Source organism: Salmo salar, chromosome 22 (genome assembly GCF_965601325.2).
Source record: "Salmo salar chromosome 22, fSalSal1, whole genome shotgun sequence".
NCBI classification, from domain to species: domain Eukaryota; kingdom Metazoa; phylum Chordata; class Actinopteri; order Salmoniformes; family Salmonidae; genus Salmo; species Salmo salar.
This window is the reverse complement of record NC_138312.1, coordinates 7,711,784-7,738,206: the sequence shown is the minus strand read 5'-3', so window position 1 is coordinate 7,738,206 and position 26,423 is coordinate 7,711,784. Positions and strand designations below refer to the sequence as shown.

Genomic DNA, 26,423 nt, shown 5'->3' with positions numbered 1-26,423 from the left:
TTTTGGCGTTTACCCCAAAACCACTTTCCCCATTAATTTCCCCCATTGGAATTGCTGAACGAACCAGAGGTTTAATTTCTTGTTTTTAGGACTACAAACTGGTGAGCTATATACAGCATAAGCCCACTAGTATTTTCTCAGAAATGGAAAGTTATAAACTGTGGTTGTTTATAACCTTGACTAGCCCATCACTCTCTTTAAGGTTATTGAATATCTAAGTTCCTTCAGTCCAAGACGGGAGAGAGGGATATCATTAGTCGAACTGGCTGGAACTTCATATTACTGCCACATCTCATGGGAAAATACTTAACATACTTCAATGATGTTAGACACATACTGTCAGACTCTGCTAAATGGGGAGAGAGGAGAGAGCGAGTGATGTTATTAAATTAGATTCAGGGTCAAATATAGCATTTGTTTTTAATAGATGTCACTAATTGGGACATTTTGACCCATTCATTGGTTCCAAACATTTACACACAAATATAGATGTTGACTGAAATAAAATACACATTCTGGTGAATTCCTAATCTTCAGTGCATTTGGAAAGCATTCAGACCCCTTGACTTTATCCACATTTTGTTACATTACCGCCTTATTGTAAAATCAATACAATAAATGTTTTTCCTCAATCTAAATTCAATACCCCATAATGACAAGGTGAAAATAGGTTTTTAGTAATGTCTGCAAATGTATACATTTATTTACATAAGTATTCAGACCCTTTGCTATGAGACTCGAAATTGAGCTCAGGTGCATCCTGTTTCCATTGTTCATCCTTGAGACATTTCTACAACTTGATTGGAATCCACCTGTGGTAAATTCAATTGATTGGACATGATTTGGAATGGCACACACCTGTCTATACAACATCCCACAGTTGACAGTGCATGTCAGAGCAAAAACCAAGCCATGAGGTCGAAGGAATTGTCTGTAGAGCTCGTAGACAGGATTGTGTCGAGGTACAGATCTGGGGAAGGGTAAAATACATACAGAGAGCCCCTTAACGAAAACCTGCTCAGGACGTTTCGTGAAGAAATTACAAGATTGTTATAAAACTGTTATTGCAACAAATGGTTGTTTTATGCAACAGCATAGGGTTCTTAGAACTCTATTGTGTCTGTGTGAACTGAGGAGCTTCTGAGATTTAACTCTAGCAACTGATTTATGATGGTCTTGTCGTCTCTCGGACTGAGTTGGTGTTTCTGTGCAGGGAGGTACCAGGGTGGAGATGGCTCGGGTATGGATAATTATGAGAGGAACCTTGTTTTGGGAGCCAGACCCTGGTTTCCACACAATGAGCACATCTTTACAGCAGATACTGTCTGCTCTGAATGTCCTTGAGTGGCCCAGCCAGAACCCGGACTTAAACCAGATCGAACACGTTGATCCTCAACACGGGCCCCCTCAGAGGTGCGTGCTCAGTCCCCTCCTGTACTCCCTGTTCACTCATGACTGCACGGCCAGGCACGACTCCAACACCATCATTAAGTTTGCCGATGACACAACAGTGGTAGGCCTGGTCAACGACAAGACAGCCTATAAGGAGGAGTTCAGAGACCTGGCCATGTGGAGCAAGGACAACAACCTCTCCCTCAACGTGATCAAGACAAAGGAGATGATTGTGGACTACGGGGAAAAAGAGAACCGAGCACGCCCCCATTCTCATCGGCGGGGCTGCAGTGGAGCAGGTTGAGAGCTTCAAGTTCCTTGCTGTCCACATCAACAAACTAACATGGTCCAAGCACTCCAAGACAGTCGTGAAGAGGGCACGACAAAACCTATTCCCCCTCAGGAGACTGAAAAGATTTGGCATATGTCCTCAGATCCTCAAAAGGTTCTACAGCTGCACCATGGAGAGCATCCTGACTGGTTGCATCACTGCCTGGTATGGCAACTGCTCGGCCTCCGACCGCAAGGCACTACAGAGGGTAGGGTGAATGGCCCAGTACATCATCGGGGCCAAGCTTCCTGCCATCCTGGACCTCTATACCAGGCGGTGTCAGAGGAAGGCCCTAAAAATATTCAGACTCCAGCCACCCTAGTCATAGACTGTTCTCTCTGCTACCACACAGCAAGTGGTACCGGAGCTGCCATGTCTAGGTCCAAGAGGCTTCTAAACAGCTTCTACCCCCAAGCTATAAGACTCCTGAACCTCTAATCAAATTGCTACCCAGACTATTTGCATTTCCCCCCTCCCCTCTTTTACACTGCTGCTACTCTCTGTTGTTATCATCTCTGCATAGTCACTTTAATAACTCTACCTACACGTACATATTACCTCAACTAACCAGTGCCCCCACACATTAACTCTGTACCGGTACCCCGCTGTATATTGTCTAGCTATTGTTATTTTACTGCTGCTCTTGAATTACTTGTTACTTTTATTTCTTATTCTTATCTGTATTTTTTTTAAACTGCATTGTTGGTTAGGGGCTCGTAAGTAAGCATTTCACTGTAAGGTCTACACCTGTTGTATTCGGGGGGCAAATTTGATTTGAGTTCCACACTGCCTCTGGAAGCAAGGTCAGCACAAGAACTGTTCATCAGAAACTTCATGAAACGGGTTTCCATGGCCGAGCAATCACACACAAGCCCAAGATCACCATGCGTAATACCAAGTGTTGGCTGGAGTGGTTTAAAGCTTGCCGCCATTGGACTCTGGAGCAGAGGAAACGCGTTCTCTGGAGTGGGGAATCACGTTTTAGCAGTCCGACGGACGAATCTGAGTTTGGCGGAGGCCAGGAGGACGCTACCTGCCCGAATGCTAGTGCCAACTGTAAAGTTTAGTGGAGGAGGAATAATGGTCTGGGGCTGTTTTTCATGGTTTGGGCTTGGCCCCTTAGTTCCAGTGAAGGGAAATATTAGCGCTACAGCATACAATTGCATTCTAGATGATTCTGTGCTTTCAACTTTGGCAACAGTTTGGGGAACGCCCTTTCTTGTTTCAGCATGCTAATGCCCCTGTGCACAAAGCGAGGTCCATACAGAAATGGTTTGTCGAGATCAGCTGTAGAAGAACTTGACTGGCCTGCACATTGCCCTGACCTCAACCCCATCAAACATCTTTGGGATGAATTGCAACGCCGACCGCGAACCAGGCCTAATCGGCCAACATCAGTGGCTGACCTCGCTAACACTCTTGTGGCTGAATGGAAGCAAGTCCCTGCATCAATGTTCCAACATCAACTGGGAATCCATCCCAGGAGAGTAGAGGCTGTTATAGCAGCAAAGGGGGGACATTAATCCCCATGATTTTGGAATGATATGTTCGATGATCCACATTCAATACAATAATGTAGTGTGTTTTGCACTGGCTGAAAGTTGATTGCATTTGTGAGTGAGGTGCCCCACTCTGTCTGACTCAGCTCTGAACAAATGTGAACCTAGACTAATTAAGCACGAGTAGTAATTGTTAGAATTCTGTTTTCCCATGGAAAAGTGATTGCTTTTGATTTTTTTTAAAAACGCTTTACCTGCCTTCCCAATGAAAATTAGTTATACATTTCATGGAAAAGAGATGTTCTATGTTTATGGACAATGCACCTGCTGCCTTGTTGACAAAATTACCAAGCCGCGCAAATTACTGTTAGATTTGAGAAGGGGACGCCTCCCTCCCCTCCCCGCCTTCGACTGATAACGTGACGGGGCCTTAGCTCATTTCAACCCGTCCCAGAGGTAAATACCCCCCTTACAACGTTCACCTACATACGGGCTCGTTATTGGTGGAGCCATGTCTGTGTCCTATTGGCTCTTCCACACATGACGTAATCAGAAGCGCGAGATGGACAGCAGTTGATATCTATTTGTATTCGTATCCTCAACCAATGTTCGTTTTATTTTAATTCGTCGCTTTTACAGTCCGTGTTTAGTTTGAGAGACATGTTTGTGTGTCGAGGAGCGAGGCTGTCGGCGAAGGCTTTGGAGCAGGGTTTCAACTCCACGACAGGGGCAGCGGCGCAACTTAAAACAAACAGACTGACGTTAGTTGACATTACCTGCACATCGCCATTACGTAACATCCATACATTCAAATGCTCCCGAGCTTTTTGTGGATGTATCGGTGGTGGTGGTCGGGAAAAGGATGATTCTGCACTTTCGCCTGATGGAAAGCGAGAAAAAAGGGAGAAGGACATGTTTTCCGTCAAGAACCGGGACTCTGTTCGTTTCATAATCACGCATCAGCAACAATTAACTCGAGTAAATTCGTTTTCTTTAAATCTCTCCAACAAAAGTAATGGTAAAAGCTTATTCAGCCGTACACATAACGTCACTAGCTCAACGCTTTATCGGACGAATGGAGGCCAAAGCTGGCAGAAGAAACTATACATAGATGCACTTGAATCTGTGTTTACGTCTGGCGCCAATGTCTGCAATCATCGACTATATCCCACATTGACTGTGCAAATGAGACCTTTTTCCTCGGATGCTGTTGCTCCCAATCGGGTGGAGATCGCAGATCACAAAGTGGTAAATTCAACTTTGAATGGTATTTGTTTAACCCATGTGACATCGAATTTAAATTAACAATATTTGACCATCAACCATGCCAGTGGTGTGAAGTACTCAGTGGCAATTTTAGAATGTACATCTTTTTGGGCGAGATGCATGCCTGCAAATCTACTACACAACACTAAACAATACATTAATTGCACTTTAATGGTGAAAACTGTGCCCACAATCTGTAAGGGCTTACATAAAGCTGTCCCAACACCTTAGCCAGGTGTAGCAGTGGTATCAGCGGAGCCTTGTCTGCAGCGAAACAGATCATTCAGCCTCATTTACTGCCTTAAAAAAAAAACATAGCTGATATGGCTGACTTGCTTAAAGAAATGTAATTTCTACTTACAATTGGCATGTACAAACTATGGCATAAGGGGATGACAAGCAGATAAGAGGTTATCCATAATTTCGATTAAGACATTAATGAACGACCTAGGACGGACGTAGACAATAACTATTTGTTCAACACTTTTGAAATGTACAGCAACAGAATTCAGAACATGGGCCGTTCTTACAGTGTTCTCCTTGAACACCAAGTCAGAACCATAGGATAAATAAAGGGGGCATATAGGCAAACAATGGAAGTTCTTACAATGTTCAATGATTGCATTTCTCTAAAACAGGTTATAGGCTACATGTGCACCACCAAGTCAGAACAGTAGGTGAAATTAAGAGTGGTAAAGGGACTAAATTATTAGGGTGAGGGACATGGAATACCAACAGCTTACTACACAACATACACTTAGTATTACTTTCTTGCTACAGTGTACCTTGCCTTCGGAAAGTATTCAGATCCCTTGACTTTTTTCTCAATTTGTTACGTTACAGCCTTATTCTAAAATTGATTACATAGTTTGTTTTCCCTCATCAATCTACACACTAGCCCATAATGACAAAGCAAAAACTGTTTTTTCAAAAAAATGTGCACAATAAAAAAAAACGGAGGTCACATTAAAATATGTATTCAGACCCTTTACTCAGTACTTTGTTGAAGCATCTTTGGCAGCGATTACAGCCTCAAGTCTTTTTGGGTATGACACTACAAGCTTGGCACACTTATATTTGGGAGTTTCTCCCATTCTTCTCAGCAGATCCTCTCAAGCTCTGTCAGGTTGGATGGGGAGCGTTGCTGCACAGCTATTTTCTGGTTTAAGTCTGGGCTCTGTCTAGGCCACTCAAGGACATTCAACTCCCGCATTGTCTTGGCTGTGTAATAAGGGTCGTTGTCCTGTTGGAAGGTGAAACTTTCCCCCAGTTTGAGGTCTTGAAAACCTGCTCCAGAGTGCTCATCAAGGATCTCTCTAACTTGCTCCGTTCATCTTTCACCTCAAGCCTGACGAGTCTCCCAGTCCTTGCAGCTGAAAAACATTCCCACAGCATGATGCTGCCAGCACCATGCTTCACCGTAGGGATGGTGCCAGGTTTCCTCTTGTCGTGACGCTTGACATCCAGACAAAAGAGTTCAATCTTGATTTCATCAGACCAGAGAATCTTGTTTCTCATGGTCAGTCTTTAGGTGCCTTTAGGAAACTCCAAGTGGGCTGTCATGTTCCTTTTACTGAGGATTGGCTTCTGTCTAGCCACTCTACCATAAAGGCCTGATTGGTGGAGTGCTGCAGAGATGGTTGTCTTTCTGGAAGGTTCTGTCAGTGACCATCACGTTCTTGGTCACCTCCCAGACCAAGGCCCTTCTCCCCCGACTGGCTGGGCAGCCAGCTCTAGGAAGAGTCTTGGTGGTTCCAATCGTCTTCCATTTAAGAACAATTGAGGCCACTGTGTTCTTCGGACTTCCAATGCTGCACACATCTTTTGGTACCCTTCCCCAGATCTGTGCCTCGACACAATCCTGTCTCGGAGCTCTACAGACAATTCCTTTGACCTCATGGCTTGGTTTTTGCTCTGACATGCACTGTCAACAGTGGGACCTTATATAGACGTGTGTGCCTTTTTCAAATCATGTCCAATCTATTGAATTGGCCACAGGTGGACTCCAATCAATCAAGTTTTAGAAACCTCTCAAGGATGGTCGATGGAAACCGGATGCGCTGAGCATCCATTTCTAAACCTGTTTTCGCTTTGTCATTATGGGGTATTGTGTGTAGTTTGAAATTTTATAATAAGGCTGTAACGTAACAAAATGTGGAACAAGTCAAGGGGTCTGAATACTTTCCAAATGCACTGTAAGGACAAAATCAGCAGACAGTAATTGTGGAATCATGCCACAGTTGGACTAGATAATGTTAAACAAGGTTGGACTGTTATAAATTCAACAAAAGATAATTGTTTAATTTGCTCAAAGTAAAAAAATCTGATATCGCACTATGGCTGTATTAGACTTTTGCTTTGGGGGCATACTTATATTGCAATGTACAGGCCGTGCTGGGGGTCATGATGCCTGTGCTGAAGGGCAAGTGGGCAATCATCACCACAAATTACCACTAATTTCTTGTTAACAACAGAAATCAGCCAAGACCTCAGAAATAATTTGTAGACCTCCACAAGTCTGGTTCATCACTGGGAGCAATTTCCAAATGCCTGAAAGTGTCACGTTCATCTGTACAAAAAGTAGTATGCAAGTATAAACACCATGGGACCACGCTGCCGTCTTATCGCTCAGGAAGGAGATGTGTTCTGTCTCCTAGAGATGAACGTACTTTGGTGCGAAAAGTGCAAATCGATCCCAGAAAAGCAGCAACGGACCTTGTGAAGATGCTGGAGGATACCGGTACAAAAGTATCTATATCCACAGTAAAACAAGTCCCATATCGACCTAACCTGAAAGGCCGCTCAGCAAGGAAGAAGCCACTGCTCCAAAACCGCCATAAAAAAAGCCCGACTATGGTTTACAACTGCACATGGTGACGAAGATCGTACTTTTTGGAGAAATGTCCTGTGGTCTGATGAAACAAAAATAGAACTGTTTGGCCATTGTTTTGTTTGGAGGAAAAAGGGGGAGGCTTGCAAGCCGAAGAACAACATCCCAACCGTGATGCACGGGGGTGGCAGAATCATGTTGTGGGAGTGCTTTTCTGCAGGAGGGACTGGTGCACTTCACAAAATAGATGGCATCATGAGGAATGGAAAATTGTGGATACATTGAAGCAACATCTCAAGACATCAGTCAGGATGTTAAAGCTTGGTCGCAAATGTGACTTCCAAATGGACAATTACCTCAAGCATACTTCCAAAGTTGTGGCAAAAGGGCTTAACCTGTTAGGGCTAGGGGCAGTATTGACACGGCTGGATAAAAAAACATACCCGATTTAATCTGGTTACCACTCCTACCCAGTAACTAGAATATGCATATACTTATTACATATGGATAGAAAACACCCTAAATTTTCTAAAACTGTTTGAATGGTGTCTGTGAGTATAACAGAACTCATTTGGCAGGCAAAACCCTGAGACATTTTCTGACAGGAAGTGGATACCTGATGTGTTGTATTACCTTTAAACCTATCCCATTGAAAAACACAGGGGCTGAGGAATATTTTGGCACTTCCTATTGCTTCCACTAGATGTCACCAGCCTTTACAAAGTGTTTTGAGTCTTCTGGAGGGAGATCTGACCGAACAAGAGCCATGGAACGATGATGGCCCATTAGACACCTGGCGTGCGAGTTCATGTTGGGTACCCTCGTTCCAATACGTTATAAAAGAGTATGCATTCGTCCACCTTGAATATTATTCATGTTCTGGTTAAAAAAGGCCCTAATGATTTATGCTATACAACGTTTGACATGTTTGAACGAACGTAAATATATTTTTTCCCCTCGTTCATGACGAGAAGTCCGGCTGGCTTAGATCATGTGCTAACAAGACGGAGATTTTTGGACATAAATGATGAGCTTTTTTGAACAAAACTACATTCGTTATGGACCTGTGATACCTGGAAGTGACATCTGATGAAGAGAATCAAAGGTAATGGATTATTTACATAGTATTTTCGATTTTAGATCTCCCCAACATGACGTCTAGTCTGTATCGCAACGTGTATTTTTCTGGGCGCAGTGCTCAGATTATTGCAAAGTGTGATTTCCCAGTAAGGTTATTTTTAAATCTGGCAAGTTGATTGCGTTCAAGAGATGTAAATCTATAATTCTTTAAATGACAATATAATATTTTACCAATGTTTTCTAATTTTAATTATTTAATTTGTGACGCTGACTTGACTGCCGGTTATTGGAGGGAAACGATTTCCTCAACATCAATGCCATAGTAAAACGCTGTTTTTGGATATAAATATGAACTTGATAGAACTAAAAATGCATGCATTGTCTAACATAATGTCCTAGGAGTGTCATCTGATGGAGATTGTAAAAGGTTAGTGCATCATTTTAGCTGGTTTTATGGTTTTGGTGACCCTGTCTTTGAATTGACAAAACATTACACACAACTCTTGTAAATGTACTGTCCTAACATACTCTAAATTTATGCTTTCGCCGTAAAACCTTTTTGAAATCGTAAAACGTGGTTAGATTAAGGAGATGTTTATCTTTCAAAGGGTGTAAAATAGTTGTATGTTTGAAAAATTAGAATTTTGACATTTATTTGGATTCAAATTTGCCGCTCTTTAAATGCACCTGCTGTTGATGGAGTGCACCACGGGTGGCACGCTAGCGTCCCACCTAGCCCATAGAGGTTAAGGACAACAAGGTCAAGGTATTGGAGTGGCCATCACAAAGCCCTTACCTCAATCCTATAGAAAATCTGTGGGGAGAACTGACAAAGCGTGTGCGAGCAAGTAGGCCTACAAACCTGACTCAATTACACCAGCTCTGTTCTTAGGAATGGGCCAAAATTCACCCTTGTAGAAGGCTACCTGACACGTTTGACCCAAGTTAAACAATTTGAAGGCAATGCTACCAAATAGTAACTGAGTGTATGTAAACTTCTGACCCACTGGGAATGTGATGAAAGAAATAAAAGCTGAAATAAATCATTCTCTACTATTATTCTGACATTTCGCATTCTTAAAATAAAGTGGTGATCTTAACTGACCTGAAACAGTGAATTTTTACTGGGATTAAAAGTCAGGAATTGTGAAACTGAGTTTAAATGTGTTTGGCTAAGGTGTATGTAAACTTCCGACTTCAAATGTGCAGTCGTGGCCAAAAGTTTTGAGAATGACACATTAATTTTCATAAAGTTTGCTGCTTCAGTGTCTAGATATTTTGGTCAGATGTTACTATGGAATGTTGAAGTATAATTACAAGCATTTCATAAGTGTCAAAGGCTTTTATTGACAATTAAATGAAGTTGATGCAAAGAGTCAGTATTTGCAGTGTTGACCCTTCTTTTTCAAGACCTCTGGCCCTGGCATGCTGTCAATTAACTTCTGGGCCACATCCTGACTGATGGCAGCCCATTCTAGCATAATCAATGCTTGGAGTTTGTCAGAATTTGTGGGTTTTTGTTTGTCCATCCACCTCTTGAGGATTGACCACAAGTTCTCAATGGGATTAAGGTCTAGGAAGTTTCCTGGTCATGGACCCAAAATATCGAAGTTTTGTTCCCCATGCCACTTAGTTATCACTTTTGCCTTAAGGCAAGGTGTTCCATCATGCTGGAAAAGGCATTGTTCGTCACCAAACTGCTCCTGGATGGTGGGGAGAAGTTGCTCTCGGAGGATGTGTTGGTACCATTCTTTATTCATGGCTGCGTTCTCAGGCAAAATTGTGAGTGAGCCCACTCCCTTTGCTGAGAAGCAACCCCTCACATGAATGGTCTCAGGATGCTTTACTGTTGGCATGACACAGGACTGATGGTAGCTCTCACCTCGTCTTCTCAGGACAAGCTTTTTCCGAATGCCCCAAACAATCGGAAAGGGGATTTATCAAACAAAATTACTTTACCCCAGTCCTCAGCGGTCCAATCCCTGTACCTTTTGCAGAATATCAGTCTGTCTCTGATGTTTTTCCTGGAGAGAAGTGGCTTCTTTGCTGCCCTTCTTGACACCAGGCCATCCTCCAAAAGTCTTCGCCTCACAACTGCCTACTGCCATTCCTGAGCAAGCTCTGTACTGGTGGTGCCCCGATCCCGCAGCTGAATCAACTTTAGGAGACAGTCCTGGCGCTTGCTGGACTTTCTTAGGCGCCCTGAAGCCTTCTTCACAACAACTGAACCGCTCTCTTTGAAGTTCTTGATGATCCGATAAATGGTTGATTGAGGTGCAATCTTACTGGCAGCAATATCCTTGCCTGTGAAGCCCTTTTTGTGCAAAGCAATGATGATGGCACGTGTTTCCTTGCAGGTAACCATGGTTGACAGAGGAAGAACACTGGTTCCAAGCGCCACCCTCCTTTTGAAGCTTCCAGTATTTTATTCGAACTCAATCAGCATGACAGAGTGATCTCCAGCCTTGTCCCCGTCAACACTCACACCTGTGTTAACGAGAGAGTCACTGACATGTCAGCTGGTCCTTTTGTGGCAGGGCTGAAATGCAGTGGAAATTGTTTGGGGGGATTCAGTTCATTTGCATGGCAAAGAGGGACTTTGCAATTAATTGCAGTTAATCTGATCACTCTTCATAACATTCTGGAGTATATGCAAATTGCCATCATACAAACTGAGGCAGCAGACTTTGTGACACAAATATACATTTTCATTCTCAAAACTTTTGGCCATGACTGTAGTCGTGGATCGCACATCAGCCAGGCTAATTTTGCTTATTCCATGAAGTTGTATAACTTATCAAACTTTTTCATTCCACAGTACTGCCCTGCTTCTATTCCCTTGTCCAGTGTTCACCGTATAGGCATGCAGTTTTTAAACCAGGCCTATCCATGACATGGCAATAAATCTTTTTTTTTTCTCCGTGCTTCAGTCAATCACTAGGCCTTCTCGTGTATTATGGTAATATTATGTTTTGTTTCCTTTCCACAATACTAATGAGGATCACAATACTGGTGTCGTCCTGGCCCTAGTAACAAACCTCAGTTAGGTCACTTGCTACTGTCCTCACTGTCACTGGCATACTATTATGTTCAGCTCAATGTTTTTCTCTTTCTGTCGTGTGGTGGTCAAAGCAAATCTGAAAACAGTCTGGACAACCTCGCTCTCTCTCCCCTTTTCTTTCCATTTACTGTAACCAGTCCTCTCACCCACTGAGCACAGACGCTGTCCATGGACGTTGACATTTGGTGAGTCCAATCATAGATGTCTGTTTCACAAGTTTGGACAGTACAGCAAAGAAAAGTAGAGTATATGTCAGTACAATACAGTTTAGTACAGTAGAACACACTAGAGTATAGTACAGTATAATTTACTGTCCTGAACTCTGCTATGCTGTACTCTACAGTGCTGTACTGTGTGTGTGATGTCCAAACTTGTGAAATAAGTCTATGATTGGTACAGATTTGGTCCGGGGACACACCTAATTTGGTCTTGTTTGGGTGCGGAGCTCATTTGAATAATAGCCAGTGTGTATAATAATACCCAAACATACAAAGGAGGATATTATATGTTTTTACATTTGTGTACCTCTTCAGGAAACATCACCTGAAGAGGATTGCGTTCATAATTATGTTTTTCTGTATAGATCATAGAACCATGATGTTACTCTGTTACCAGGTGTTAGTTCACTTCACTTACTGTAGTTCAATAACTCAATGTGTCATATCATAGCTGACACCCAATGTTCCCTCTAAGCTGCACGCGTGCTCAGTAGCCCCAAGACTGCCGCGCAGAAATATTAGCCCACAGAGAGAAGCATGTGGTGGAAGAATCAGAATGAGTTAGGTAACATAGATAATTAAGATGTCTTATCTGCATGATATGCTTGTTATTAGAATGTATCCCTTTGGACTCTGGTGTTGGCAGTTGCACTTCCTCCCTCAGCTGGGGCTCAGTCACCTGGGGCCCAGAGAGGGGAGAAGTCAGGCTTGTCTTTCACATGTCCCTGGTGCTATGCAGAATATCAGAAATAGAAGAGGACAGGAGGGAACATTGTCTTCATATGTGAATGTGTCTTTACCTATTCTTAAACCATGTGAAGGGATGTTCTGATTAATGGGGAACCAATTACTTGTCTCCACAATGTCTGTGCGCCAGACTCTTTGGCCTTGGGGAAGATCAGGTTTGAGACAAGATGTGTGGGCTAGTATCTGGAACCATTGTATGTTATCTCTGATGTTGCACTTATCCTGGGTTAGTGTATGACCTAGAAGCTCACTCCCCTCAGTGAGCTTGTCCAGGCGTGTGGTCAAGAAGGGGTTTTACTTGAGAAGGGAGTATCTGGAGTTGACAATGGATTTATGCCATAGAATGAGTTTGTTTTTGTGCTGTGAAGTACCAGGAATGAGATGGGAGTCTCGTCATAGGGGCCAAACTGAACGATAAGAACAGAATTTATAGCAAATGCTATCTTGCTGCGTGATATTCCTTTCTCATCTATCAAGTCTCACCTTGTGACCCGTTCCACACATCTGTTTGTTATGTAGACTAGGGGGTGGGGGATCTTTGCTATTAAAGATTTTAGTAGCCTTTGTGTCATGGCTCTCAACAAACCATCTGAGGGTGGTTCGTCGACCAGCCATCGCTATTGCAGTGCTCTCACTAATAAAGATGTTTAAGTATAACTCTGACTTGTGTGATAAGTTTGTCTCTCCTCATTTGATAATACAGAAATTAACCAGCACGAGATTGAACTTCACTCAACTTTCTAGAGCAGTGGTCACCAACCGTCGACTGGTCGATCTCCAAGGAATTCCTAGTCGATCGCCAAACATTTTTGTAAAAAACCTAATGATAAAGCCTTGTGTTCCTATTTATACGTACATTTTTTTGTCTAGGACTGTTGGCGGTAGGTGCACCCGATTTAGCTTCCCTGCACACTGGGTAGGCGAACTGTTGTCATTTTGAACCATTTCATGTGTCTGAAGGCACAAACTCTGCCTTCACGGCAGGCCCAGAGAGCATTTCAAGTGCACTATAGGTTTACCGCTGGCCAATCGGATGTCTCAGATGACCATGTATGCAGTAACGTAGCAGGCATAAAAGAAAGCTACAGCAAAGTTCATACGGTGAAATTTCAAAACATTTAAAACCATGACTAGAGAGAGACTCAATGAATACAACAAAGAGATGCTGTTTTTTTGTTGTTGAGTGAGTTCATGTTTAAGTACTTACTCAGAACTGTCAACACTTTGTATTCAACACTTTTATAAGCCATAAAATGCACATTCTTCCTATTTCCACTCTGCAGCAGTAATGAATGAGTAGGAAAGTGTATTTTGAAATATATAAAAAAATGTCCAGAACAACAATGCATTGGCAGGGCAATTCAAGCAAAGCTAATATCCGGTTGTAATGTATTGGGCCTATAGCTTATTGCACAAACCTGCTACAGTGCGGTTTTTAATTGGTTAATGTTGCATAGGCTTATGTTTAAGGCATGTTTAAAAAAAAATCTGAGTGGTATATCTCGGCTTGCATTTTGACTCGAAGTGATCTTGACTCAAAGGTCGGTGATCACTGTTCTAGAGTTTTCCCTGTTAACACTATCAACGTTTCCCTTTACTGTGGCAATTGTGTGACGCTATATTAGCCACTTTCAATGCAACATATCGATTTAAAAAAAAAATGTAGAGTCAGCTTGATGCGGACCTTGCCTAGTTATTTCCTACTCTGTCTGCCCCTCCTGGATTCCTATTGGTCTAGGAATGAGTTGTTGCTCTCCCTGTGACACTCGGCAGGCAATATCATAGAACTCACCACTCTCACTCTGACTGGCAGTGGTACAATAATTTACACTCCAGCTTCTTTACTCTGTGTGTTTTATGATTTGCATCTTATTTGGTTTTTACCTTTTCACCTATTGGGAGCACAGCTGCTTTATGTGTCTGACTAGAGCAAATCAAATTGTATTTGTCACATGTGCCGTGAGTGAAATGCTTACAATCCTTTAACCAACGATGCAGTTTTAAGAAAATACCTGAAAAAAAAGTACAAAAATAAGTTATAGATAAGAAAAACAAATAATTAAAGAGCAGCAGTAAATAACAATAGTGGGGCTATATACAGGGGGTACCGGTACAGCGTCAATGCGTGGGGGCACCGGTGTCGAGCTAATTGAGATAATTATGTACATGCAGGTAGGGTTAAAGTGGCTATGCATGGATGACAACAGAGTGCAGCAGCGTGTGGGGGGGGGTGCAAATAGTCTGGGTAGCCATTTGATTAGCTGTTCAGGAGTCTTATGGCTTGGGGGTAGAAGCTGTTTAGAAGCCTCTTGGACCTAGACTTGGCGCTCCGGTACTGCTTGCCATGTGGTAGCAGAGAGAACAGTTTATGACTAGGGTGGCTGATTTTTAGGGCCTTCCTCTGACACCGCCTGGTATAGAGGTCCTGGATGGCAGGAAGCTTGGCCCCGGTGACGTACTGGGCCGTACACACTACCCTCTGTAGTGCCTTGCGGCCGGAGTCTGAGCAGTTGCCATACCAGGCATTGATGCAACCCGTAAGGATGCTCTCGATGGTGCAGCTGTAAAATCTTTTGAGGATCTGAGGACACATGCCAAATCTTTTCAGTCTCCTGAGGGGGAATAGGTTTTGTCGTGCCCTCTTCACGACTGTCTTGGTGTGCTTGGACCATGATAGTTTGATGTGGACGCCAAGGAACTTGAAGCTCTCAACCTGTTCCACTACAGCCCTGTCGATGAAAATGGGGGCGTGCTCGGTCCTCTTTTTCCTGTAGTCCACAATGAACTCCTTTGTCTTGATCACGTTGAGGGAGAGGTTGTTGTCCTTGCACCACACGGTCAGGTCTCTGACCACCTCGCTGTAGGCTGTCTCATCGTTGTCGGTGATCAGGCCTACCACTGTTGTGTCATCGGCAAACTTAATGATGGTGTTGGAGTTGTGCCTGGCCGTGCAGTCATGAGTGAAGAGTACAGGAGGGAACTGAGCACGCACCACTGAGGGGGCCCCTGTGTTGAGGATCAGTGTGGCGGATGCGTTGTTACCTACCCTTACCACCTGGGGACGGCCCGTCAGGAAGTCCAGGATCCAGTTGCAGAGGGAGGTGTTTAGTCCAGGGTCCTTAGCTTAGTGATGAGCTTTGAGGGCACTATGGTGTTGAACGCTGAGCTGTAGTCAATGAATAGCATTCTCACATAGGTGTTCCTTTTGTCCAGGTGGGAAAGGGCAGTGTGGAGTGCAATAGAGATTGCATCATCTGTGGATCTGTTGGTGCGGTATGCAAATTGGAGTGGGTCTAGGGTTTCTGGGATAATGGTGATGTGAGCCATGACCAGCCTTTCAAAGCATTTCATGGCTACAGACGTGAGTGCTACGGGTTGGTAGTCATTTAGGCAGGTTACCTTAGTGTTCTTGGGCACAGGGACTATGAACCGTGTTGGTATTACAGACTCAGACATGGAGAGGTTGAAAATGTCAGTGAAGACACTTGCCAGTTGGTCAGCGCATGCTCGGAGTACACGTCCTGATTATCCATCTGGCCCAGCGGCCTTGTGAACATTGACCTGTTTAAAGGTCTTACTCACATCGATTGCGGAGACCGTGATCACACAGTCATCCGGAACAGTTGATACTCTCATGCATGTTTCAGTGTTATTTAGCTCGTCTGGTAGGCTCGTGTCACTGGGCAGCTCTTGGCTGTGCTTCCCTTTGTAGTCTGTAATAGTTTGCAAGCCCTGCCACATCCGACGAGCATTGGAGCCGGTGTAGTAAGATTCAATCTTAGTCCTCTATTGTTGCTTTGCCTGTTTGATGGTTCGTCGGAGGGCATAGTGGGATTTCTTATAAGCTTCCTGGTTAGAGTCCCGCTCCTTGATAGCGACAGCTCTACCCTTTAACTCAGTGCGACTGTTGCCTGTAATCCATGGCTTCTGGTTGGGGTAGACGTCCTCGAAGCACTTATTGATAAAGCCAGTGACTGATGTGGTGTTCTCCTCAATGCCATCGGAAGAATCCCAGAATATATTCCAGTCTGTGCTAGAAAAACAGTCATGTAGTTTAGCAGCATCTTCATCTGACCACTTTTTTATAGACCTAGTCACTGGTGCTTTCTGCTATAGTTTTTGCTAGTAAGCAGGAATCAGGAGGATAGAGTTGTGGTCAGATTTGCAAGATGGAGGGCGAGGGAGAGCTTTGTACGCGTCTCTGTTTGTGGAGTAGAGGTGGTCTAGAATTGTTTTACCTCTGGTTGCACGTTTAACATGTTGATAGAAATTCGGTAAAACTGATTTAAGTTTCGCTGCATTAAAGTCACCGGTCACTAGGGACGCCGCCTCTGGATGAGCGTTTTCCTGTTTGCTTATGGCAGAATACAGCTCATTAGTGCAGTTTTAGTTCCAACCTTGCTCTGTGGTGGTATATAGACAGTTATGAAAAAAACAGATGTAAACTCTCTGGGTAAATAGTGAGGTCTGCAGCTTATCATAAGATACTCCACCTCGGGCGAACAAAACCTTTAGACTTCCTTAGATATCGTGCCCTGACTGTTTACATAAATGCATAGGCACCCGCCCCGTGTCTTACTAGGGGCTGTTGTTCTTTTTTGCCGATGGTGTATAAGCCGCCAGCTCTGTTCTTAATTTCGTTGTTCATCCATGACTCTGTGAAGCATAAAATATAACATGTCCCGTTGGTAGGATATACGTGCTTTCAGTTTGTCACATTTATTTTCTAGCGGTTGAAAGTTAGCTAGCAGAATGGAGGTCAAGGGCAGATTAGCCACTCGTCGTCTGGTCCTCACAAGGCACCCTGATCTTTTGCCTCAAAATCTACGTTTCCTTCTCCAGCGAATCACGGGCATTGTGGCCTGGTCGGGTGTCAACAGTATATCCCTCGTGTCCGACTCATTGAAGAAAAACTCTTCGTTCAGTTTGAGGTGAGCAATCCCAGTTCTGATGTTTAGAAGCTCTTTTCGGTCACTATGTCTATCCTATAATACCTCTGTATTCCATGCCAATAATACAGATTGACGCTCTACTGCCCCTACTATATGTAATCTTTGGAAGTGTGTATTCTTCCCATGCCCTGCATGCCGCTGTACATGTAATTATCCTACAGATAGTGTCTAATCTCCCCTCCTGTTCTTCTGAGTGTGTCTGTGGCCCAGGGTCACAGACAAAGAGTAATCACAGCCCTGCGTCATGTCTCGTGAGTGGAGCACCAGCTCTCGCTCTCTCACTCTCGTTCTCTCTTTCTTCCCTCCCAGTAGATTACATGAATAACACAACACTTCTCCAGGCAGATTCCATCTAATTAGCTGACTCAGGAGTACACTGATTCAGTATTCAATAGTCTGCAGTACCCTTGAATGAGTAGTGTGTCCAGGCTCGGTCAGGACCCCCTGGTTTAATGAATGGTTGGGAAGAATTCTGTGGTTTGTTATTCAACATATTGGCTATGTATGATGCATATACAGTTGAAGTCGGAAGTTTACATACACCTTAGCCAAATACATTTAAACTCAGTTTTTCACAATTCCTGACATTTAATCCCAGTAACAATTCTCTGTTTTAGGTCAGTTAGGATCACCACTATTTTAAGAATGTGAAATGTCAGAATAATAGTTGACAGTGATTTATTTCAGCTTTTATTTCTTTCATCACATTCCGAGTGGGTCAGAAGTTTCCATACACTCAATTAGTATTTGGTAGCATTGCCTTCAAATTGTTTAACTTGGGTCAAACGTTTCGGGTAGCCTTCCACAAGCTTCCCATAATAAATTGGGTGAATTTTGGCCCATTCCTCCTGACAGAGCTGGTGTAACTGAGTCAGGGTTGTAGGCCTCCTTGCTAACACATGCTTTTTCAGTTCTACCCACAAATGTAATATAGGATTGAGGTAAGGGCTTTGTGATGGCCACTCCAATACCTTGACTTTGTTGTCCTTAAGCCATTTTGCTACAACTTTGGAAGTATGCTTGGGGTCATTGTCCATTTGGAAGTCATATTTAACTTCCTGACTGATGTCTTGAAATGTTGCTTCAATATATCCACATAATTTCCGGGCCTCATGAAGCCATCTATTTCGTGAAGTGCACCAGTCCCTTCTGCAGTCCCTGCTATGTCCAAACAGTTCTATTTTTGTTTCATCAAACCAGAGGACAATTATCCAAAAAGTACGATCTTTGTCCCCATGTGCAGTTGCAAACCGTAGTCTGGCTATTTTTATGGCGGTTTTGGAGCAGTGGCTTCTTCCTTGCTGAGTGGCCTTTCAGGTGATGTCGATATAGGACTCGTTTTACTGTGGATATAGATACTTTTGTACCTGTTTCCTCCAGCATCTTCACAAGGTCCTTTGCTGTTGTTCTGGGATTGATTTGCGCTTTTCGCACCAAAGTACGTTAATCTCTAGGAGACAGAACGCGTTTCCTTCCTGAGCGGTATGACGGCTGCGTGGTCCCATGGTGTTTATACTTGCATACTATTGTTCGTACAGATGAACGTGGTACCTTCAGGCATTTGGAAATTGCTCCCAAGGATGAACCAAACTTGTGGAGGTCTACAATTTCCCATGATGTCAAGCAAAAAGGCACTGAGTTTGAATGTAGGCCTTGAAATACATCCACAGGTACACCTCCAATTGACTCAAATGATGTCAATTAGCCTATCAGAAGCTTCTAATGCCATGACATCAATTTTTGGAATTTTCCAAGCTGTTTAAGAAAGTCAACTTAGTGTATGTAAGCCTTCTGACCCACTGGAATTGTGATACAGTGAATTATAAGTGAAATAATCTGTCTAAACAATTTTTGGAAAAATATATTGTCATGTACGAAGTAGATGTCCTATCCGACTTGCCAAAAACTATAGTTTGTAAACAAGAAATTTGTGGAGTGGTTGAAAAACGAGTTTTAATGACTCCAACCTAAGTGTATGTAAACTTCAGACTTCAACTGTACATTTCATTAATAGTTTTTGAATTTGACTTTTATATGTGGAACCAGTATGGATCTTCCTTGTCCAGGGCTCACTTGAAAACTTGTAAATCTCAATGTGACTTCCCTGAGTTTAATTAAAGGATAAATACAAAATGATATCTCTCTCTGACCCGACCAGGACCAGACTCCAAAGCAGGCCTCAGTCAAAGGCCCTGAGGAGCCCGAGGTACCGGAGCCTGAGGACAAACCTAGCAAGACCCAGCAGCTGAAGAAGATATTTAAGGAGTACGGAGCTGTAGGAGTCTCCTTCCACATATGTATGTCCCTCATGTCTCTGGGCATGTTCTACCTCGCTGTGTCCAGGTACTGTATGTTGCAAGACTTCAGCAGTTTTTGTCACATATACAAAAACATTACATTTGTCTTCCTAGTTGACACGGCTTGATTGACAGTAGGCTGAATACCAGAGGGATTGAATCCAGATTATCAGCCAGCTCACATATCTCCCCTGATAGCTGTAATGGCCCTTGGATTCAACGCCCTCCTGGCCCGCCCAGCGCTACAGTTCACTAACACACCGCATAATTGTTGTGGGAGAGACATGGGGACATTCTGAAATGGCACCATATTCCCTATAGTGCTCTGTTAGTACATTGCAGTGCACCATGTAGGGAATAGGGAGCCATTTTAGACGTAGTTAGAAGATAAGTGTAGAGCAGCATTCTAATGGGATGAACCATTAGAAACCATTTTGATACATTTTATTACTTAATAGTTTGTCTTCATAAAGCCTTTCAATAATCTGCGTCTGAGGTACAAGTTGGCAAGATCCTACAATTGCTTTGAGGACCATGTTGAAATCCTGTCCAATGCTAAAGTTATATGGCCCCCTCTGGTATGTGTGTTCCTCTCCACAGTGGGATCGACATGGCTGCTATCCTGTACAAGATAGGATTCAGTGAATCTCTGGTTCAGTCCAAGTTGGCGGCGGGTACCAGTACGTTTGTCCTGGCGTACGCCATCCACAAGCTGTTTGCTCCGCTCCGTATCAGCATCACTGTGATATCAGTGCCTCTTCTTGTACGGTACCTCAGAAAGAGTGGCCTCTTCAAGACACCCAACTCACCTACACACTGAGTGGCTGAGACCCCAACGTCCACTAACTTGGATAACTGAGACTTTCCAAATATGACCATTACCATTTCTGGAATCGGGAAGGAATAAGCGTGAGAAATTCTTCCAACCATCCCTAATTTTTCAACTGGAATTTCTGCAGGAGAAAAAACAGAACCAACCGAGGCTGACTTTTAACCCACCTGTAGATCAGTGGCGGTCTGTGCCATTTAAGATGAGGTAGGGTGATTTTTAAAATGTATTTCTTATGAGCATGCCCTTGTTTATATTACGGTATATTGGATGACTCATTCATATTCCATTCACGCAGCTCAATGTAACATTGATAGGTTTAGGCTACTACAAGATACTCAAAATGTCCCTGTACCCATCATGAGATTGCTACAACCTATCTTATGAAAAGTTTACATTGTGAACTTTCATCAAGATAATTTTTAGTAATCAAGGTGAGACTGTAACACATTCAATACCGCCGTGAACTCTCGTGCCTGCATCTAGCTGATCTAGGGTGTAATCATTCGTCCAACAGTTGCAAACGAGAGTTCCTATTGGACAAATTCAGGTATGTTTATCCCGATTCCATTTAAGAAATGTTTTTCAACAGAATCGGTGGAATGAATACACCCCTGATCACACGCAAACACAATTCACTTTCATAGCAGCCATATAAAAACAGCATGATCACTTTGCTCATTGTATACAGTTCATTCGGAAAGTTTTCAAACCCCTTGACTTTTCCTCATTTTGTTACATTACAGCCTTCTAAAATGGATAAATTATTTTTTTGCCTCATCAATCTACACACAATACGCCATAATGACAAAGCAAAAGCAGGTTTTTAGAGTTTTTTGCAAACGTATAAAAACATTTAAAAAACTGATTACATTTACATAAGTATTCAGACCCTTTACTCAGTACTTTGTTGAAGCACCTTTGGCAGAGATTACTGCCTCGATTCTTCTTGGGTATGACCACTATTTTCAGGTCTCTCCAGAGATGTTTGATCGGGTTTAGGTCCGGGTTCTGGCTGGACCACTCAAGGACATTCAGAGACTTGTCCTGATGCCACTCCTGCGTTGTCTTGGCTGTGTGCTTCGGGTCACTCCTGTTGGAAGGTGAACCTTCGCCCCAGTCTGACGTCTGTCGTGGAAATTCTAATCAATGAGGAGAGACAAGGTCAGTCACCAATCAGGATATTACTTCATTCAAAACGTATTAATAGGGAAAATATAGAGCAATAACGATGGCTGGTCGACGCAACATGGTGACTGTTGGGTGTAGAGCCCTGAGACAAATAATACAAACACCTTTTTATAACAAAGATAACAGATGTGTGGAATGGGTCACAAGGTTAGGATTTTATAAAAACAATATCTGCTGTAAAGATGTGCTCATTGTGTGGAAACCAGGTTCTGGCCCCTAAAACAAGGTTCCTCTCATAATTATCCATACCCGAGCCATCTCCACCCTGGTACCTCCCGGCACAGAAACACCAACTCAGTCCGAGAGACGACAAGACCATCATAAATCAGTTGCTAGAGTTAAATCTCAGAAGCTCCTCAGTTCACACAGACACAATAGAGTTCTAAGAACCCTATTCTGTTGCATAAAAAAAAAACATTTGATGCAATAACAGTATTATAACAATCTTGTAATTTCTCCACGATATGTTCTGAGTGCTCTGGAGCAGGTTTTCATCAAGGGTCTCTCTGTACTTTGCGCCGTTCATCTTTTGCTCGATCCTGAGTAGTCTCCCAGTACCCGCCGCTGAAAAACATCCCCACAGCATAATGCTGCTACCACCATGCTTCACCGTAAGGATGGTGCCAGGTTTCCTTCAGACCTGAAGCTTGGTATTCAGTCCAAAGAGATCAATCTTGGTTTCATCAGACCAGAGAATCATGTTTCTCATGGTCTGAGAGTCCTTTAGGTGCCTTTTGCCTAACTCCCAAGTGGGCTGTCATGTGCCTTTTTACTGAGGAGTGGCTTCCCTCTGGCCACTCTACCATAACATCCTGATTGGTGGAGTGCTGCAGAGATGGTTGTCCTTCTGGAAGGTTCTCCCATCTCCACAGGGGACCTCTGGAGCTCTGTCAGAGTGAACATTGGGTTCTTGGTCACCTCTTTGACCAAGGCCCTTCTCCCCCGATTGCTCAGTTTGGCCGGGCAGCCAGCTCTATGAAGAGTCTTGGTGGTTCCAAACTTCTTCCATTTAAGAATGATTGAGGCCGCTGTGTTCTTAGGGACCTTCAATGCCACAGAAATGTTTTTGTACCCTTCCCCAGATCTGTGCCTCAAAATAATCCTTTCTCGGAGCTCTACGGACAATTCCTTTTGACCTCATGTCTTGGTTTTTGCTCTGACATGCACTGTCAAATGTGGGTCTAAATCTTGTCCAATCAATTGAAACTACCACAGGTGGACTCTAATCAAGATGTAGAAACATCTCAACGATGATCAATGGAATCAAGATGCACCTGAGCTCAATTTTGAGTCTCATAGCAAAGCGTTTAAATACTTATGAACCAAACTCTGAACCAATTTTATACATTTTGTGACAGGTCAAAAAGCATTTAACATTTTATGGCAATTTAGCTAACTACCTTGCTGTTGCTAGCAATTTTGTCCTGGGATATAAACATTGGGTTGTTATTTTACCTGAAATGCACAAGGTCCTCTACTCCGACAATTAATCCACAGATTAAACTATAAACCAAATGTTGTTTCTAGTCATCTCTCCTTCCTTCAGGATTCTTTTTCTTCTTTGGACTCTATATGGCAGTTGCCAACCAACTTTAAGGTGCATTACCTCAACCAACTGGATTCTGGACCTCAGTTCATCTTTCAATCACCCACGTGGGAATATGCACCTAAAAACCAATGAGGAGACGGGAGAGGCAGGTCTTGCAGTGCATTGAGTGTCACAAATAGTTTCGAGGTCTATTTTAGCGCCTCGCTACGCAGACGCTTGTAAGCAGTGTGGGTGCAATGATTGAATAACATGTATATGTACATTTATGGTGAGCATGTAAGGCTGTAACGTAACAAAATGTGTAAAGAGTCAAGGGGTCTGAATAATTTACGAATGCGGTGTGTGTGTATATAATTCCTTCTCGAACTACCTATACGCTCTCCTCCTCTCACATGTTCCCTTCACTTGTGGACTTCAGTGCATAACACATCAGCTGCCTGTGACCAGGCAAAAAAATAAAACTTGCCAAACCTTCATATCATGACCGCTAACCACTACACACAGACTACATTGTTGTCACCTCATAGTCAACGTAGCTACTAGAACTAACGTGTTAATAAACTCGCTAGCTACAATCACGCAGTTTAGCAGTTACACCGGTGGGACCCTGTGGCAATAAATGAATAAAACCAAAATCTTACCTTAACTTGGATAGCCATAGCCAGCTAGCTAACGTAGCATCCCTTTCTGTTTGAGTAGGCTAAACTGTCTAGCTGCATTAAACTAGCTAAGTGAACGTTTAAAATAATACAACCAAATATAGCTAGCTCTTTCTCGCTCTTGCTTCTCCTTCATTTTTGAATATATGAATTTGTTCAAAACTGTTCAACTATTGTCTTTCTCTCTGAGTCAACTACTCACCACATTTGATGCACTGCAGTAGCGTATGCTTTCAGTACTAGATTTATTCTCTGATCCTTTGATTGGGTGGACATGTCAGTTCACGCTGCAAGAGCTCTGATAGGTTGAATGACATCCTCCAGAAGTCGTCATAATTACCGTGTAAGTCTATGGAAGGGGGTGAGAACCATGAGCCTCCTAGGTTATGTATTGAAGTCAATATAACCAGAGAAGGACAGAAGCTAGCTGTCCTCTGGCTACACCATGATGCCACCCTACAGAGTGCTGCTGAGGCTATTTTTGACCTTCATTGCAAAACTGTGTATTAATCAATTGTTTGGTGAGGTGAATATATTTAGCATAGTTTTATCTAAAAAGGTTCATTTTAATCTTTCACTATTTTGTATTTTTATGAAATTCTTTGAGGATGCTCCTCCCCTTACTCCGAGGAGCCTCCACTGATGTAAATATCCATATTCGTTTTCCTTTACAAACTAAAGTACAGTAGTTGGTCCTCAATATGGATGTTTTAAGATTCTATGCAGTTGTCATTGTGTTTTCAGGCCATTGTGTTTTACCTTAGCTTCTGCTTCCTTTTTTGTAAGTAAAGCGCCATGTCTGTCTGAATTATTGGGAACAAAATATGAAAGAAAATAATGAATTCACTGTTACAGGTTTATCATTTATTTTATAGTGATATAAATTGAGTTGAAATTCATCCACTCATGACCATAAATAAAAAGACAACAAAAGGGCCATCTGTCTTAGATATATTTATTTACAATCATATTGAACCAGTGGCACTGGATGAAGTTTGATTATCAGGGACTTTCTGAATGATACTAGAATCTATTCTAAACCCTACCTTGAAGTTCAGAATGTTCTGAAGGTTCTAAGGAATGGTCTAAATATTTTTTAGGAATAGGAGTTGTGGATACAGGTTGGTCGGTCAGTCAGCATCTCTTTGTGCTGTGAAGGTTTATAAAAAAGCTGATCACTCACCTCCACTGACTGGTCTTACTGTTAACTGAGTAGCCATGTTCTTTTCTGTTCCTAGTGCTAGGTGAATGAATCTGCAGAAATATTTAGGTTACCTTCTCTTAACTCTCCCCCTTGTCATTTAGCCTGGAAATGCGTATGCTCTTTTAAGCAGAGCATACCAGTTGGTTCCAGACTAGTTGTAATTAGCTAAGCAGTAATGTTGTGTCCAATGGAAGTTCTTGTCCTATTAGCTCTGTATGAAGTAAGGATTTACTGGGATATTTATAGCCTTCCATATAATTATGTGTGAAATATTGTTTTGAATTGATTGGAGTATTTTTTTTTTTCTATGTGGGTTTTTATTGCAGTACAGATGTTGTCATAAAACATTTTCTGACTAAGTAGCTCTGGATAAAAGAGTCTGCTAAAGGACAAACATATAATTTATACAAAATGTGTAATAAAAACATTGTCAAGAATACAGCCATGATTATAATATGCATGATATATGGCTGCTCTTAAAGGAAAGCATGTGCACACAGTCAAATACCACCAAGAGCCACACAGTGGCGCTCCTGAACTACAAATCATTCTGTTTCCGTCCTTTATGGATGCAATGATGGTACTATCAAGAGCTTAACTGCGTCTCTGCACAGCGAACAGCATTTATTAAAACCTCATTCATTTAACCAAGACTGTTCAAATGGCCTCCAGAGCTGCCACTTGTTTAAAAGGAAACATTTCTCTTGAAAATGCCCTAAATATCTTCTTTAAAAAAAATGTATACTTAATTCATCTCAATGGTCCCGTACATATTCAGCTTGCACATGCACAACAGTTGTGATACCACAGATAATGTTGGTGACATTGTCTGCACAAACATGTTTTATTTTTTTGCAGGCTTCTGCTCAACCCTAAAACATTTTGGTTATAGCCCCTGTTCTACCAGGTCAGGTCTTCAGGAGGTTCTCACTCTATTGCTTCCCATTTAAGGTTTCTAAGGTCAGGGGAAAAGGGAAACCAGCAGCCCTGTCTGACTCTGTACCCCCCAATAACCACTATTGTACTCACCTGTCTCGGACCCAAGCTAGACCTGGGTTTAAATAATGTATAGTATATTCAGACTTGTATAATAATAATAAAAAAAGCTTTGTCCATTCACAGTAGGGAAATATGAACAGTTTGTTTATTCAACTAGGCAAGTCAGAACAAATTCTTATTTACAATGACAATGAAGTGCCAGACAGTTATCAGTCACTCAGGTAAATGTACAGGTATAGGGCTCAAGCAGCTTGAACACAGGCATTTACAGTATGCGCGCACACACACTCTCAAGGCTCATTATCTGGGCTGAGGAGGA

The 26,423-nt window shown here is 42.7% G+C and overlaps 1 protein-coding gene across 1 annotated transcript; it reads left to right on the top strand.

Annotated features, from left to right (window-relative positions):
* The first annotated feature begins 3,761 nt into the window (after nucleotides 1–3,761).
* On the top strand, nucleotides 3,762–25,546 carry LOC106582675 (uncharacterized). The gene is made up of 3 exons (XM_014165969.3): nucleotides 3,762–4,470; nucleotides 19,535–19,719; nucleotides 20,274–25,546. Exons 1-3 carry the CDS (start codon nucleotides 3,883–3,885, stop codon nucleotides 20,491–20,493), a joined length of 993 nt encoding a protein of 330 aa, XP_014021444.3. The 5' UTR covers nucleotides 3,762–3,882; the 3' UTR covers nucleotides 20,494–25,546.
* The last annotated feature ends 877 nt before the right edge of the window (nucleotides 25,547–26,423 follow it).

Coding starts and splice junctions, on each gene's coding strand:
- LOC106582675 (XM_014165969.3), top strand. CDS start 3,883: ATGTTTGTGTGTCGAGGAGCGAGGCTGTCGGCGAAGGCTTTGGAGCAG. Junction 4,471..19,534: donor AGATCGCAGATCACAAAGTG/GTAAATTCAACT, acceptor TGACCCGACCAG/GACCAGACTCCAAAGCAGGC. Junction 19,720..20,273: donor TTCTACCTCGCTGTGTCCAG/GTACTGTATGTT, acceptor TCCTCTCCACAG/TGGGATCGACATGGCTGCTA.